This window comes from Hippocampus bargibanti, linkage group LG09, assembly GCF_051943395.1.
Source record: "Hippocampus bargibanti isolate YZ-2025 linkage group LG09, ASM5194339v1, whole genome shotgun sequence".
Lineage (NCBI taxonomy): Eukaryota > Metazoa > Chordata > Actinopteri > Syngnathiformes > Syngnathidae > Hippocampus > Hippocampus bargibanti.
In genome coordinates, this window is record NC_142742.1 from 10,189,597 (window position 1) to 10,207,500 (window position 17,904).

General features: G+C 42.7%; 2 protein-coding genes across 2 annotated transcripts in view; one reads left to right on the forward strand and one right to left on the reverse strand.

Annotated features, from left to right (window-relative positions):
• Positions 1–17,904, reverse strand: part of ctsl.1 (cathepsin L.1) — a 113,513-nt gene that overhangs the window by 74,452 nt on the left and 21,157 nt on the right. The gene's annotated exons all lie outside the window — the stretch shown is intronic.
• msrab (methionine sulfoxide reductase Ab) overlaps positions 1–17,904 on the forward strand; it is a 67,873-nt gene that overhangs the window by 16,565 nt on the left and 33,404 nt on the right. The window contains 6 exon segments of the mRNA XM_089004550.1: positions 5,535–5,600; positions 6,868–6,982; positions 8,418–8,525; positions 12,224–12,324; positions 12,375–12,483; positions 14,811–14,915. Coding sequence (XP_088860676.1) covers positions 5,583–5,600; positions 6,868–6,982; positions 8,418–8,525; positions 12,224–12,324; positions 12,375–12,483; positions 14,811–14,915 — 556 coding nt within the window. The 5' untranslated portion in view covers positions 5,535–5,582.

Consider the following 17,904-nt stretch of genomic DNA (forward strand, 5'->3'; position numbering starts at 1 on the left):
ACAGTAATCAAACTTTTGGCGCATGAGGGTTGAGCCTAAGTATGACTCCAAATTTTTTATGTTGTCGCTTTATGAATACGAATCCCCCGTGGAGCGTCACGCTGCTTTTAACCGACCGCGGCAGAGCAATCAAACGCTTTTGTTTTCCACACCATCCCACCTGCTCGCCGCCACATCGGAGGGCTCTTTTGAAGCAGCGTGTGGCGGCGTGATTTATTATTCTAATTAGTGCAAAGTGAGACGCAAGCAATGCAAATGTCAATGCAAAAAAAAACGCCCAGAAACGCTCATCCGACTTGCGAGTCACACGGTTGCTTCCAAACAAATGGCCAAGTTGCCGCTTCCCGGACGACAACGCAGCGGCCGGCGCGCCGTGTTCTCAATGCACTGCACTGCGTGTTTATTCATTTCTAGGTCACTTGATAATCTCTTTGATACTTAAAGCACATCTGCACGTTGCTGTGCTCTCGTTGGCTCACAATGAAACAGCTGCAAGCTGGCGTTCACATTAAATCCTGAGGCACAAAATACATGTACATGGGCCAACGTGGGCCTATACACACACACACACACACACACACACACACACACACACACACACACACACACACACGCACACACACACAAGTGTCCATTAGAGGGCATGAGCATAATTATGCACACATGTTCGTAGACAGTACACACATACATACTGTCTACGAACATGTGTGCATAATTATGCTCATGCCCTCTAATGGACACTTGTGTGTGTGTGTGTGTGTGTGTGTGTGTGTGTGTGTGTGTGTGTGTGTGTGTGTGTGTGTGTGTGTGTGTGTGTGTGTGTGTGAGTGTGTACGTATGTATGTATGTATACAGTGATACTTTGGTTTATGAACTTACAGTAAAGTCTCGTTATATCGATATCGGATATATCGATAGTCCCGGTTATATCGATGCTATTTCTATGCACGCACTGAGAAAATTACATGCAAACAGGGTCGGATATATCGATAGTCCCGGTTATATCGATATTTTTTCGGACTCCCTTGAATATCGATATAGCGAGACTTTACTGTAATTGGTTCCCAGACAGAGTGTGTAAGGTGAAGTGTGTATCCCAAAAATTAATTTTCCATAGGAAACCATTCAAATGAGAATAATCTGTTCCCAGGTCACCATTAAACATAATGTTCTCCTTTCTAATTTTCCAAGCCTTAAAACTACACAAAATATACCTTATTTTATGTATAATAAATGTGCTATGGTATTATAATAAAAGAAATAAACTGTACTGTATAATAACGTCATTTTATTTACCTTTGTGATGCTCGTTGATGGCTTGATGGAATGGAGTGTCCGGTTTCCTCAGCATTAAACACTTGATGAGGAACATAGGCTTCTTTCACCATTGTGAGGAATGATCCCTTGTAGGTGCTTTCTCTGAGATCATTGTAGCTAGTTCCTCATCAATAGTGTTCTGTTTAACTGGGTTGATAGCTTTTTGCATCAAGTGTACAGATGGCTTGTGTGGGTTGTTTGTGGAGCCTGATTGATGGGCTATTTTAACCTTGCAGTCTACACTGCCTTTGAACTATCAAAGTTGAAACTCTCTCACTGTCGTCTGCCTGTCTCTTTCATGTTTAAACCACCCCCCTCACTGCTGCGTTCTTGACCAATCGTATTGCTTTAACCGAAGACTGGGGGTGGGGAATAGAGGACAAAAACAATCGTCTGTCATTTTGTTGTTAGAAGAACGGGCTCGTTCGCGGATGACACATCACTCATTGAGGCAGCTTTGTGTACGAAAAAAGTTCGTATGCCAAGGCAAAGTTCGTATGCCAAGGTCAAATTTTCCTAAATGTAACGTTCATAAACTGAAAAGTTCATAAGCCAAGGGGTTCCTAAACCAAGGTATCACCGTACGTACGTATGTATATATGTATATGTCAGTGACGTGCGGTGAGGTTCATGGCTGGTGAGGCACTCACGTCATCATAGTCAGATTTACAAACATATGAACTCTACAGAGTAGTTTATTCACCATTTGATTGGCAACAGTTAACGTATTTTGTTTAAAATTTCATGTCAGCATTATATACAAACTGTAGCATAGAAAAAAATAATTAAAAAAACGTTTTTATCATGTTACCTTTACTTGTAAATGAAGTCCATGCGCCGCTCCTTCTGAAGAAAGGCATCGATAACTTCTTTGTAGAAGCCTTCCTTATCTTTCTTCAGTTTTAAAAGTCTCTCTGTCTCAACGGAGATCACTGCCAGTGAAGAAAGTCGTCCTTGATCAGTCCTGTTCCGACTGTATGTTTTCAGTGCTGAGAATGACAATCTCGTCTACTTCTACAGCAACAAATGGGGACGCACCAATCTCCTTTTTAATGTCATTTCTAATGACATCACCAACTGCTTCAATTAAATCGTTCTGTATTCTGTTTCACAGGCTAGAAAATACAGTTGATGTCTCAAAATGACTCGCTAGCCTGTCATCTTTCTCAGCGAAAGCATGTAATAGTTCAACATAGTTGCCACGATTAGCAGAGCCTTTACTTTCATCATTTCCACGAAATGCCAGCTGTTGTTTGGCAAGAAAGCAGGTGGCATTGATGAGATCTTTTAATATCTCCTGGTTCTCCTTTACCTTAGTATTGTGGATGCTGATGTTGAGTCTTCGCTCATTTTTGATGAGGCTCCGTTGTAAAATTTTCAGGTCGCAATATCCCATTTGAGTCCAGACATTGTCACAAGTTGAGAACAGAAGGCAGGAAAAGCAGAAAAGGCGGTTTCTTGCTGAACATCCACACAGCCAGCCTTTTCGTGTGTACCAGTCCGCCTGAAAAGTGCGTGTATTGTGTCCCGTTGTCTGAGGCAAACCTTTTAGCTCCGGTGTTGGTCTTCCTTTAATTATTACCTCCTGCTTCGATTGAAAGTCCAGTTTAGAAAATTCTTTCAATTTAGATATGTAATCCTCCATTCTGAAAGTGAGGCCAAGCAACACGAAAAAATGACTGCAGGGTTGCTAACTGTTTATTGTAGCTTTCTGTCACTAATTCTATTATTCTGCAGACGTGGAGTCGGAAGTATCTCTGGAATCACAAGCGCCCCCTGTCATGAGGCGGGAGAACTGTTTGCCTCACCTCCGCACAGCGATTTGATGAAAAGAAAACAAAATAAACACTGTAGTACAGTGTTTATAATGTCCAATGACTCTACATTATATACACCAGCTAATGTAGAAATTTAGTTCATATACTAAACGTGTTTGAACGGTTTAATAGCGATATGCAGAAGGACAGCAATGCGGTCTCACTGCAGAGCATGCCAGCACAGTAAGCATAGTGATTGCGCAATCCATGGTGAGGATCAGCCGGCTGGTGCCTCACTGCTCGTCTCTACTTAGTATTTGAACGGTAAATGTGAAAATTCAGCGATTTTGAAAAAAATCCTAAAACTGTGAAGTTAAATGGACAAGAACTTTAAAGTACAAATCACTAAATACATATAACTGTTTAATTTATTTTTTCATTTGATATTTCCATGACAGCTTTCCATGATGACAGGTGAGGCACTGCCTCACCTGCCTCCACTGACTGCACGTCACTGGTATATGTACATATGTAGATGTAGATTGTAAGTATTTATATGTAGAGTGGACATATGTATTTGCAGACTGTACGTATGTATGTATATGTAGTTTGTGCATATGTATCCTAGATGTAGATTGTACATATGTATTGTAGATGTAGATTGTATGTTTGTATATGTAGACTGTACATATGTATTGTAAATGTAGATTGCACATATGTATGTATCTGGCAATCTTTGAATTATTACCACATATGGGAAATATCGCTTTGGTTTTGCATGACGTCCACTTTTAGCCAAACTACCCGGAACTGATTTCTTGTGAAAAACCGTCATTACGTTTTGTTTCAGCTTGTGCCAAGTGGAAGGCGAGCACAGATCCACCACATTGTGACTGCATGTTTTTTCTACTGAACTAGAAAGCTCATGGCAATTCAGGAAATTGTCTCCACATAGTATAAGATCATTTAGTATATGGACCAGGCCTCCACAATGAGGTGCTGCTGTTTTGGTTAGCAACTGAGCTCCGATGAAATATATTGGCCAAAGATGTGATTTGGAATCAAACAGGTCCAAACAAATTATGTTACTGTATCTGGTCACAAACGGCAATGTCGCAGACTACCAGACATGGCCGGGTCGTGTTTGCACCCCCCCCCCCCCTCCCCCAAACCACACATACACATTCCCCGACATCACAATCATCTCGCATTAACAGGCAGGTGAACCCGCTGCTTGGTTCATCTCTTTCTCTATTTCCTGCTTTTTTTCCTCTCTACTTTTTCTGCCCCCCACTCTGCTCTATTTCCATACGTGCACTGGCACTCTCCTCGTGTTGGGGTAATCACCTGGCATTTGCATTGCAAAGTCACCCGCGCCGCCCTCAGCTCCTCCACAGGTGATTGAGCTTCATTTCCCCGCCAGATAAAAGAGCCAGGAAGAAGAAGAGAGGGAGTTTTTTAAGAGAGAGAAAGACTTGCAGCAGGGTGTGATGTTATTGTGGTTTGTAGTACACGCGTGGAAACAGCGCCCTGATTTTTACCGTCACTTGTAGTGCGTATAGGAGGAGGCGTCCAGCGCCCACACATAAATAATTACACTTGTTGCCATCTTAGAACGCCAAGTCACGGGACTGGAACCAGACTGTTGGATCCTTGCGATCATGTTTTACCTGCTTTGTGTGCTAAATGTTTAGTAGCTCTAATGATGAAATGGGCCCGAAAACAACCGATGGGAAATGTATACAACAGTAGGTGAAATAATATCGACCTCATTTTGCTCACTCCTCCAACACAAAATACCCTTGCGTTGGCCAACCAACTTCTTCATATCTCAAATCACCAAAATGGCCTGGGGTGGAGAAGGTCAAGGTCAAGAACAGCAAAGTAAATTCGACCAAATACATCCCCAATGCAAATTTGACAATTTCAAGTTATTATTACAGTAATCCTTTGCTACTTTGCAACGTTCGATTATCAAGGTATTATTACCTTGATGCATCACAGATTTTTTGGAACCTAAAAGTCAGTACCGTACAGTACTGTAAAACAACAGCGGGTCACAGAGAGCAGCATACAGCATTCATTAGATTTACTGTTGTTATTTTTTCATTTATTCATCCATTTTGAGGCATTACTGTGCTGTAAATGCACAACACCCAAATATTAGTTCAGTAACTAAAAACATTGCTTTCATTTGGCCACACCTGACAATGAGTCGACGGTTAATGTATTGGATTGGATTGGATATGCCTTTATTAGTCTCACAGTGGAGAAATTTACATTTCACAGCAGCAAAGTGATGAAAGGAATGAAAGTAGAAAAACAAAATACATGAGCTAAACTAAATTTTCATCACTTTGCTTCCTGTAAATTAATCGTCTTGACTTTGTTTACATGTGATACCGCGCTGTCAACTTGGGTTTTCCTTTTTTCATGTTTTCGTGCTGATTCGGGCCGAAGCTGATTGGCCGAGAGACGACACGAATGGACATCATTCAACCAACCTGAATGCTTATCCCTCCTCCTGTACGTACTCTCATATTTTCATTCGTACTCAATACGCCCCTCTAACATTGGCTCCGAAACGGCCCATGCCTTCAAAATTATCCAGCGAACTCAAAAAGAAGAGGAAAATAATGACAGTGAGTGAAAAAGTAAAATTAATTGACAAACTGAGGGGAGGCGAAAGTTATGCCGCTGTTGCACGTCATGACAACGTCAATGCATCTACAGTGTGTTACATCAAGAAAGACGATGAGTGTACCAGTAAATATGATGTGTTTATTGTATGTTGATAGTGAACTGTTTATTGCATTGGAGTTTTGTACTGTACTGCCACCATTTACTGTGTTAATTTATCCATGTCCTATACTGTGTTCCACTACATTTTGGCCTTATAAATATTTTTTTGTGTAGGGTTTGCATGTAGGGTTTGCAATTTTTTTTTTGTCTTTCGCGGGTGGTCCCGGTCCACATTAACCGCGATAAACGAGGAATTACACCATTATCTTAATAGTGACTCACAATTATCCAACAATTAATCTAATCAATATTTGACAATGACCTATTACCATCACCAACAATGCAAATGTGCCCTCCCATCCACTTTTTGCGAGCATTTGGTGTCAATAGTCAAATCCCAAAGCGTACAATTTTGTTGAATTGAAGCGACATGTGCATTTAAAATGTGACAACGTTGTCATTTGCTCCGATCACATGCATGGATGTTTTAATCTGGCTGTTGGCACGCATCATAGCGATGCTACCGTGATTCAAACATCACCAGCGAAATGGCTTGTTTACAGACAATTTACTATATTTGCATTATTCGGGACTTCCACCACCATTTATTTTGCATGTGCTTTAACACAAGCAATTATTCTCCTTTCCGGATTAACGCCTCCGAAACGGCAAAGGGGGAGGGCGAAGAAAAAAAAACAGCAGGCCGTGCTCCAACCTGCGAAGTGGCCTCTGAGCGCCATCGAACGGCACAAGCTCATTTGCATGCACACCACCACCGATATTTATTGAAATTTAATTTCATTCCCGCACGCGGTGTGGCACAGGCTTTTGTGCCAGAGTCATATTAACCCTTTGACTAGTTATTATGCGCTGCACGGCGTAGCCCACGCACCATGAATATTCATATCCGTGGTGGTTTCCACTGGCCACCCTCTTCCCTACTGCCCCCACCAACCCTTACAACGCCCTCATCCTCCTCATCACCGTGCTGTGGTGGCTTGCAAGTGTGCCACGCTCCGCCATTTGTCTCTCCCCTCCTTCTTTCTTCCAGATTAAACTATGTTTGCATCGGTGTTCGCTGAGGCTTGAGAGCATGTCAAGTAAGACTCAGATGCCGAGCAGTGACTGCGCCCTCACCGGACGGCAGGAGAAAATGGCTGTCGCAGGTAATTAATGTCATGTCAAGGTGAGGTGATGGTGGTGGGCTTTGTTGCGCTTCAACTTTGGCAGCCAAACATGACCGGACACTCAACACACTGCCGTTATGAATAAACTGTAAACTGCTTGTGAATTTCCGGAAAAATAAAAGTGGATCCACAAATATGGTTGCGGGAGCGACGGTGCCAAAACAACAAGATGCAATGAACGACAAAATATCAAACTAAATAAACAAAATTTTATTCAAGCCTGCGGAACAAAACGTTGCTATTCTAACGAGTGTCATTGTACAAGCACTGGTGGATGCAGATTTCTTTGAGGCTAATGCTGATTTGGATATTGGTCAGGATAATATTTGATAACCAGTTAAATAGTAATTTCATTAACTAATTCACTGCCATTTCTGAATTTTTTCGTAAATTTAAAATATGACAGAGCGCCATTCACGAATTTGTTCGGGTTTTGTTTTATCTTGCGGGGGATGATGATAAAGCGCTGGTCAGACCTCTGGCAATGTTTTTCCCTACAACGAGGGAGCAGCATTTGCCCTTTGTCTATGTTAGCGCTTTGATACAGCTGCAGGTTTGCTTAAAGCGCTACATAAACCAATATGTATGTATTGTATTGTATGTTTTTACAGCCGCCCCCATTTCTAACTCGGATAACCATAGACCCATATAACCTAGTAATTCACTCTTTTTTGCTGATGAAAGAATATAGTATAAAGTTTCTTATTTGCATTGAATGTTTATTTACAGTCCTAAAACGCAATGCAGTATTCTATGGGTCCTGCAATTTGTGTGACAATGACAAAAAATCTGACACTGGAGTGGACACATTTTTGCACATCGTCTGGCAGTGAATGAGTTAAAAGATTTTAAATTTACGAACTTTATGGGGTTTCAAAATGCTTACAGCGCTAAAGATGGGAAGTACAGGCAGAATATTTGACTTTGTCCTTTTGTGTTTAACTTTACAACATAGGAAAAAAAGCAGCGAAAACTTATATTTTTTGGGGTGGATGATACATTATAATGCCTTTGTCTTCACATATTTTACAAATTAAAATATAATCAAAAATCTGGCTTTTTTAAAATTTGTTCGGTTATTCTCCCCATCCTGAAAATATTTACTATCATACTATCAGCCGATTAAATTCGCCAGTCAAACAAACCCTAATCAGTAACAAGTTCTAATACTAATAATATAATTAAAGCTAATTCTTGAAATATTCTGGTCACCTGTCATGACAAAATGATGCTCAGTTAACAATTTTTTTGTCTTTATTCGAGTGTGTTATGTTTACGACTTATATCTTTTGTGTCACATTTTTGTTTGTATGTATGACTTTGTTATCTCAAGACGAATATATTGCGATGGATTTTTTTGGTCCACTTTCCACAATACTTTTCTTTTTTTAAATAACTCTGGTGCGACTCATCATTTACCTGCATTTATTCTTGCCAAAGTGCATCATGGGACGATGGGTCCAGAGGGCCCATCTGGGCATTTCGCGCATGAAGGCTCCGCCCCATCATAAGATCCTGCTCCGTCTGTCCAAGCAGCTCGGAGACACCGCATGGCACAAATCTGTTCCACCCTCTTTTTCACGGCAGGGGCGATTTGAGGGGCTGCTTAGTTTGTTTGAGTGTGGTCCGAGTGTGAGTTGGGGGAGTCCATGTTTGCCAGCACAGTCACCTTTCGCTTTACGTACATGTGCATCGCCCCTCGTTAAAATAAAGACCCCTTTTTTCTTGAATATGCTCCTTGTTCTCCCCCTCCCTTCCTTGCCTCTCTGCTGCCGTTCTAATGTACGCACTGACCTTGGCGCAAACGATCCAGTGGCAGATTGCTACCTGGTAGGGGAACACCAGCTATTATTTTCAGCCTGGATTCGTTTGCCAATATTTCATCCGAGCAGGATAAGACGGGCGTTGAGCCTCAGCTGACCAGGACCAATCTCACCGCTTTATTCTTTATCATAATTCGTAAATGCAGCTCAAAGATGGACGTACATTTGTTGTACCTGTTTTAGACATGTATGAAAAAGAACATTAAAATATATGGCAAAGATTCTCTTCCAAGTTCATTTAGTCATAGGTACCTGATGGGATTGAGGCCAGGGTTCTTATCCAATCGTACCTTGAAGGTTTTAACTGAAACCTTGGATCAGAAACTGGATTCAGCCAAAATATCAAAATAGCACGAAAACGTCTCATTCAAGATGAACGAAAGCGTCTCTATCAGTCCTGCTTCCGATATGTGTTTATCAATTTTGTCTCTTAGTTTTTACCAGGTGATTTTGAGATATACCAAATTGAACAGGAAAAAGAGGATCAGAGAGGTTGAGGTCTTGAAGGGCATGGATCTGTTCCCATGCAGCATTTCATGTATTGTTCCTGACAGGATCGTTAGGCATCAGGAGAATCCATCGGGAGAAATCCTGTTGATGCTCTGCTATCGCGGTCAGTAGACCGCTGGACTTTCTGCCCGATGCCAGACTGTCCCAATAAATGAGCCTGTACCCTTCAATCGATTATTAGTTATGTTGCTCACTGCACAGGATTTATTTGAACAGTCCTTACACCACTTACGCTAAACAGTGATTGGGCTTCATCTTGGCACCGCATCAGGAGCAACCTAGAAGGTTCAATATCCTGCTCAAGGACACTTCAACATGGTCACTGTAGCTGTGGATCCTACCCCCATCCTCTAGGTCACCTCACTCCCCCTTGCCCACATATGACCCTGCTACCAGAGCAGACGGGTATTCTCTACGAGTCAAAACAATTTCACAAGGTATGGAATTTGACAAATGACCACCACAACATGCCACAGCCACATTGTTTTGGCTGTTAGCAGTCTTGGAACACCTCGCCACCAGCCTTGCTTCCCCTCCCCTGCTACCCCCCTACTCTTCCTCACCCACTTCGCATCCCTCCCATACAGCAGAGGGTAGTTGGCACCAGTTTAAAGCTTCAGCCTCCTCCGACGACTCGTGCCTACTTTTTGCTGCCAACCCGTGTGAAGCTGGAAAGACAAGTAGTGAAAGGGAAGGAAAGAGGCGAAGCAAAGAGGGAATGTATTTGGTGGGGGTGTTGGAAGGTTGGTAACAAAATGAGCAGCCTGGAAATCAACCTCGCCCTCACAGGTTTTGGCATCTATGGATCGTGTGCCTTCCACACGTTGTCGCCTGGACTCCACCCACAGCAAACCCTGTTGTGACAACAATCGACTTGTACGCTTGCGACGGGTAGAAGTGTGTAAGGCATGATGGGAAAGCTGTGCCAAGTGAAGACGATGTTCAGCTGGGAGAAGCGAGAAACCGGGCCGGCTTGTAAACGGCATTGTTCAGTTGCATTGTTATCTTGCATGTCATCACTTGGCCTCTTTGAGTGAATGTGATCGCTTCACCAAGAATGATAAGCTTAAGATAGATTGTTGTGTTTTGATTACAATTTGTTGCTGTCAAATGTTTTGGAGGTGGTGGTGTGCTGTTTCAGGATAAAATAATCTTTGAAACAAATTATTTTATCTTCCCGATGCAAAGTTTGGGTCATTGTCCCAAATCACGTCTCTCTAAGCAGGTCGAAGAGTTATCTGCCGTTGACCTGGGTGCAAATGTCCATTATTGGTGTGTGCCTAAGCTCTTGGTGTACCCATTGGCCTGTTTATCTGTGGACTAATATTAGTGGTTGCTGTACCAACCAGCCCTTGCTTAGTGGAGATTTGCACGCTAAGTCAACTCAGTCTTCTTAGCGAAGTCTAATCCCCCCTCGCACATCTGTGGGCTGCACCGACATCACATGGACTCCTACTTTGCCCACACTGATTTACCTTTTAGCGCGCTAATGCCATGTAGCATCATGAAAAGTTCAAGTTGAAACACTGCATGTCACCATTTTTTTCCCCGAAAAACATAATCTTTAAATTCGTCCCTGATGATAGACGGACTCGTGTGCAGCAGCGTGTGATCGGTTCCCGCTCAGTAACCATGTGTATGTGACTGTGAATGATCATTTCTCTTTACATATGCCCTGCGACTGGCTGGCGACCAGTCCAGGGTGGAATTTGCCTCCCGCTCAAAGTCAGCCGGAATAGACTGCAACAACACACCACGACCTTGTTCCAGATAAGCTGTTGAAAATGGATGGATGGATAATCTTTCATTTCTCCTTTCTCATGAGCACCTTAAAGCAGTTATTCATGCCTTTGTCACATCTCATTTTGATTACTGTAATTCGCTTTATTTTGGAGTCAGCCAATACTTATTTCACCTTATGCTGCAGCAAAGAGGACGTTCTTGTTGTGGCGGACACCTGATCTTCATTTCGTACTTCTTTACTTTGGAGTCAGCCAATCTTCCATGAAGCGTCTCCAGCTGGTCCAGAATGCTGCTGCTCACCTCTTGACTGTTACTCGTAAGAGGGAGCCCATAACTGCTGCTATGGCATCACTTCACTGGCTCCATATACAATTAAGAGTTCTATTCAAGATCAAGATTTGTCTTCAAATCTTTAAATGAGCTCTTACATCTCCGAGCTCATCCACCACTACACACACTCCCGACGCCTCAGGTCTGCTGAACAGACATTATTCAATGTGCTAAAAACTAAACGGAGGCTGAAGCCGTTTCCGTTGCTGCTCCCACTCTCTGGAATGACCTGCCACTGAACAAACCTGTCTCAAAACTCACTTGTACTCTTTGGCATTCGGCTCAGCATGATTCCAACTTGATCTTGGCTTTACTCCATGGTGCTTTCTACTATCCTTGTGACTGCTTTATTTCCTGTATACGATAGCTGTCAATGTTAAGCGCTGTGTTACAGCTTCAGCTGTTGTTAAAGCGCAATATAAATCAATATGTTTTGTATTGTATTGTATTTGGTTCCAACTTCATGATACTCTGCAAACCAATTTGTAATCTACTGGTGTGTTATCAGTTTCCCTCACGCTACACAAAACTAAAGTTCTTTCAAAGATAAAACTAATGGGATTCTACAAAACAATAATTTTTAAGTCACACAGTTGAAGTCAAGTCTCATGAACGCAAAGTCAAAGTCAAGTCAAGTCCAGTCTTTCACAAGTGTCATCAAGCAAGTACCAATTTCCTCAAAACTTGGAACCTCAGTCGTGTTTGGTCACACAAGTCCTGCAACATTTGTAACCCACTTTTGAGCACCTTTGCTATACCTCTTTGCATGCATACTACTACTTGTAATTACTCGCCCTCATTTTTTCCAACGCAGACAAGCATGCGGTCAACCAGAAGACCACCCTGGAGCCTTTTCCCGAAGGCATGGCAGCAATCATGTTTGGTAAAAGCTTCTATCGCAGTTTTAAACGGTCTGTAATTGGCCCAAGATTGAACGGTGTCATGGCAATCATGTTTTTGCACAGGTATGGGGCGCCGAGAGGCTTTTTTGGAGAGTTTCCGGAGTCTTCTCCACCCAGGTGGGATTTGCAGGTGGCTTTACACCCAACCCCACCTACGAAGAGGTCTGCTGAGGTATTGAACTCCGTAGTTTTGAGGTTTAGCTTCAGAGTACCATATTTTCCGGTGTATAAGGCAAACCGGAGTATAAGGCACACCCCCATTGAATAAAAAAAATCCAACTGTAATATAAAAATCTGTAAATGTTTTCCAAATACAAGGCACACCACATTATAAGGTGCTGACAGTAGTTGCGAGACCTGTTGTGGCTCAATATTACTCCACATATAAGGTACACCTGCGTATAAGGTGCAGGGTCATCTTTTGAAGAAAATCAAGGCTTTTGGGTGTGCGTTAAGCACCAGAAAATATGGAATTGCGCTAGCGAGACAACGACTTGTTTTTTTTAAAATCCGTGGTTTGACGCAGCGCACCAGAAAAGAAGTACCACGGGTTGTCTCTACAGGCAAACTCAGAATGCGCTGCTCCAGATGGGGCTGCATATACCAATACCTCCACCCACCCATCTCCTCCTTCTACCATCCCCACCCACCCATGACCTACTTGTACTGATCGGGGTGTGTTACATGCCGTACTGCGGCGTTTCTCAGTAGAGGTTACCCGCATGTGAAGCGCCATCAGTGGGCTCCTTCCCCGAGACTGTGATTTGACATGAGCTTAAATCTCAAAGCCATCAAACATCCCGGTTACCTGTCTACAGCGGGTGTATGTGTGTTTTTGCACGTCTTTCCTCATCGAGATTCTCATAGATCCACGTAGGGCATTGATATATAATTCAAATGAAAATGTCTGGCTCTATTTGCCGCACTTTAATTATGGACTCGTCGTGCTTTCCAAAATGCACGTCGAGAGCGAACGCGGCACTCCAGTGGCGGACAAAGCGGGATCGGACACGGTTAAGGATGAAGAAGACGCTTTGGGCTTTGGCTGGCAGACATTCAGAGTGAAAGCCGTTCAAGGGATTGCGCATCGGCTATAGGATGGAGCTGGATGACAGCTGAAGCTTGAGATGTGGGAGGAGGGCAGGAATAAACTTTCTGACTGGAAAGTATATCTGAAAGAAAGAAAGGCTGAAAGAGAAGGTGTGGTTGTCGCTCCAGTGGCCGTGACGGAGCGGAACGTCGTCCACGGCATATCGGTAAAGAGCTGTGAACACAACAGGGTCGGAGTGGTCAAAAAGATAGACAGAACGGATGCAGGCGTGTAATACAACGTGAAGATTAAAGGCCAGTCTGAAAAGTGGTCATCTGATAAAAGAGCTTTAAATTGTAGTCATGGAATGCAAGAGTTATGAAAAGCAGGCAGAATAAAGCCCTTCTTGGTAATTTTGGGGTCATCAGCCAGACCGAAAACTCACCAATTTTACAATCGAGCCGGGTGACAATGTGTAAATGAAGATTCACCTGAGTCACAGATTGCACCACTTAGCACATAATTAGGCGGAATATATAATATATCAGGCGGCCCGGTAGTCGAGTAGTTAGCACGCCGGCTTCACAGTGCAGAGGTTGCCGGTTCGCATCCCGGTCCGACCTCCCTGTGTGGAGTTTGCATGTTCTCCCATGCGTACATTATATAACCTGAACTAACGTGATGCGAGAACAGGCAGGATAAGCATTCAGGTAGGGTGAATGCTGTCCAATAGTGTTGTCTCTCTGCCAATCCGCTTTGACCAGAGTCAGCACGAAAACAAATGAAAAAAGAAAAACCGAGTTGACACCGCGGCATCACATGCATGTAAACAAAGTCAAGCCGATTAATGTACAGTAAACAAAATGATAAACATTTTGGTTACATTAATCATCGACTCATTGTCAGGTGTGGCCAAATGAAACCGATGTTTTTGGTTACTCAACTAATGTTTGGTTTTGTGCATTTATAGCACACTAATGCCTCAAAATGGATGAATAAATTAAAAAATAACAACAGTAAATCTAATGAATGCTCCCTGTGACCCACTGTTGTTTTGCAGTACTGTACTGTCGTGACATTTGCTGACATTTGTGGGCTTTTTTTCAGTTTGAAAAAAATCTGCAATGCATCAATGGCCGCGATAATCGAACTGCGCAGTAGCAAGGGATTACTGTATTGTACATTTTGTAAAGTTCACTTCACCAAGGTACATACACACCGACAATCAGGTGAATTTGAGCCCCATATCCCTCTCACACCCACACCAAGTGAGACTGCAGGGGTGTCAAACTCATTTTAGTGACATAATAAACAATGACGTATTGTTTTTGAATCTTGGGATGGAACTTACCAATTGTTTTGTTTCTATGTTGGTTGTTTGTTACTATTTCCTTGCATAACGGACAGATTCGTTTATTATAAAAAATCATGAGTTGCAGCACAAATTTCATTTGTCTTCTGTCCTGCAGGTCTGACTGGACACACTGAGGTAGTAAGGGTGGTCTTCTCTCCCAAAGACTTGAGCGTGGAGGACCTGCTGAAACTCTTCTGGGAGAACCACGATCCAACTCAAGGTAGTTGCACTCACAGGCAAAAAAAAATATATAAAATAATACGTTGCGAAGCAAAGCAGAGACCTCCCAAAGGGGACATGGGGAAAGGGTGTATTGGAGCAGAAGGATGTTGGCCTGACGTGTGTGTTGTGCTGTTGTGGGGTGGGGAGGGTCTTGTGGGTAGAAGCCAATGGCAGACAGTGTTAATGTGTCTCACAACTAACCATCCATGGAGAGACGTGTCGAAAACTCCACTATTGTTCTCCATCTCTCGTCCAATCTCCCGTTTGGCTTGCTCAATGGACGAGGTGATGTAAGATCATTAATGCACCAGGAGAGCTCTGGAGGAGGGAGCAAGGGAGGATAGGCAAAGAGCTACTCTGCTCACTCACATGGAATGGAAAGGCAAAAAGGCAATGGAGGCTATGACAAGTTGGGAGGAGGCGAATCAAAGATTTATAGGCTTGCTTGTCACCACTGTACACACACACGGTACACGCACACACATGGACTCAGTGACATTACTTTAGTTCACGCCGTCATGTTTTGCATCCGTCATGACTGCACTTATATATTCAGGGTGACCTAAATACAGCGGCGCGTCAAATGTGAACTGCCTTAAAGCCAATAAAGTCGAAGCAACATTTGTCTGTAAAAAATATAATTTTATTTGTAAGTGTGTCATAGAAAAGGGCATGGAGTTAGTTCTCATTCAAAGTCATTGAGCGTCAATCGTTTTACAGTAATCCCTCGTTTATCGCAATGAATGCGGACCGCGACCACCCGCAATAGACGAAAATCAGTGATGGAGCAAACCGTACATGTATAAGTATATATACATGTGTATGAGTACAAAAAATATTTACAAATCCAAATTTAGTGGACAGTACAGGACACGCATAAAGAAGCATAGTAAATGTTTGTAGTACAGTACAAAACACTAATGCAATGAAGTAAACAGTCCACGATCAACATACAGTATATAGAGTGTAATATTTACAGGTACACTACTGTATAAGTTAAGTTTCAGAAGGCGTCGAGGGTCCTGTAAAAGGCTCTGATGACAATTTACGACGGGTGAGGAACATTGTAATAGGCAATTCTTGCCTATGTTTTTTCTTTTGAGCCAAGATGTATCTGTATGGTTCCTTGAGCTCCTCAACACAATGACTGAAATGGGCAGCTCTGACCATATTGTCATGAACCTCTTGCTGAAGATATAATGCTGAACGGTCTTTGCAAGCTCTGGAGGGTAAGGCCACACTCTCCGGCTTCCACATCTTCTTAGGCCTGCTCTTCTTCCCCATCATTCGGCAACATCATCTCAATGAGGTGTTCATTCATTAGAGGCTTCAAATAGCATTCAATGAGGATGTTAACATCCTACAATGTCATTTTTCAACCGCTGTTGTTTTACAGTACTGTACTGTTCGCTTACTTTTGCGGCCTTTTTTTTAGGTTCGAAATAAATGTGTGATAATTGAACCGCAACTAGTAAGGGAATACTGTACTATTAACTGATTCACTGCCATTCATAAATTTATTCAGGAATTGAAAATATGACAAAAAGCACGTCACATTTTGTTTGTCTTGTCTGTGTGCCGATAAAGCGCTAGTCAGACCTCTGACCATGTTTTTTCCCTTCCACAAGGGGCAGCATTCCCCTTTTTTCAATGTTAGCACTTCGTTCCAGCTTCAGCTGTTGTTAAAGCGCTTTATAAACCAAAATGTATGTATTGCATTTTGAACAAACATCCTCATTTCAAGCGCGTATAACTCCAGACCCATATCATTTAGGAATTTACACTTTTTTCTGGTGAAAGAAGAGTCTAAGGTTTCTTGCGCTGCATTGAATGGTCATGTAGTCCTAAAACTCAATATTCTGTGGGTCCTGGAATTTGAGATGACAAAAACCCTGGCACTAGAGTGGACACATTTTTGCACGTATGGCAGTGAATGAGTTAATTTTGGCTTTTCTAAGTCATTTTTCAAAAGGAAGGGGTGGCGGTAAGATCAAAAGAGACGGGGAAAAATTGAAAGCGGAAAGACTGGCGGTGGCGAGGCCGTGTGAGGTTTATAAGCTCTGCGTCGCATTGCAACCGAAGATGGGGGAAAAAAAGGCAGCGGAAAGAAAAGAGGTCGTCAAGGTCATCCGAAAGCAGCGGAGCTACTACGTTGGAGCTGGAGGTCGTGTTGTGTGTCGGCACCGTGGGCAAAGGCGCACCAAGGGGGCCGCGCCGATGTAGTCATGCGTTTCCCGTGACTCACAACTCTGTCTTCCTCTCATGTTTTATTTACAGCCGGTGCCGTTTGTTGTCCAAGCGCTACAATCCATGTGCGGTTAACTCATTCATTGCCATTCCCGAATTTATTCGGGAATTGAAAAACATGACGTAGAGCGCCATTCCCAAAATTGTTTGGGTTTTGTTTTTTCTTGCGGAGGTGTGCATTTCAAGCAAGGCAATGTTTTTTCCCTCCCACGAGAGGGCAGCATTTACCTTTTGTACACCCACCCCCAATTTCAATGCAGATAACTCCAGATCCATATAACTTAGGAACTTTGTTATAGCTTCTGCTGTTGTTAAAGCGCTATATAAATTAATATTTACAGGATGCATTGCATTGTATTTTCGACAGCCGCCCCTATTTCGAGCTCAGATAACTCCAGAACCATGTAACTTGGGAATTAACTTTTTTATGATGAAAGTAGAGAGTGTAAGATTTCTTACCTGCATTGAATGTTTATGTAGTCCTAAAACTCAATATACTGTGGGTCCTGCAATTTGAGTCAAAATGACAATAACCCTGGCACTGGAGTGGACATATATTTGCACATCATCTGATAGTGAATGAGTTAAGAACATCTTCCAGAATGATCACACATATTTAGATATTCTTTGACTTCCTGTGTGTTACAGCCCCGCTTTCATTCACTCTCCCCACCAACATACCCTATCCCCCCACCCCCACAAAAAAAGGCTCAGATTTGACAAATGTGGCGTGATGTGGC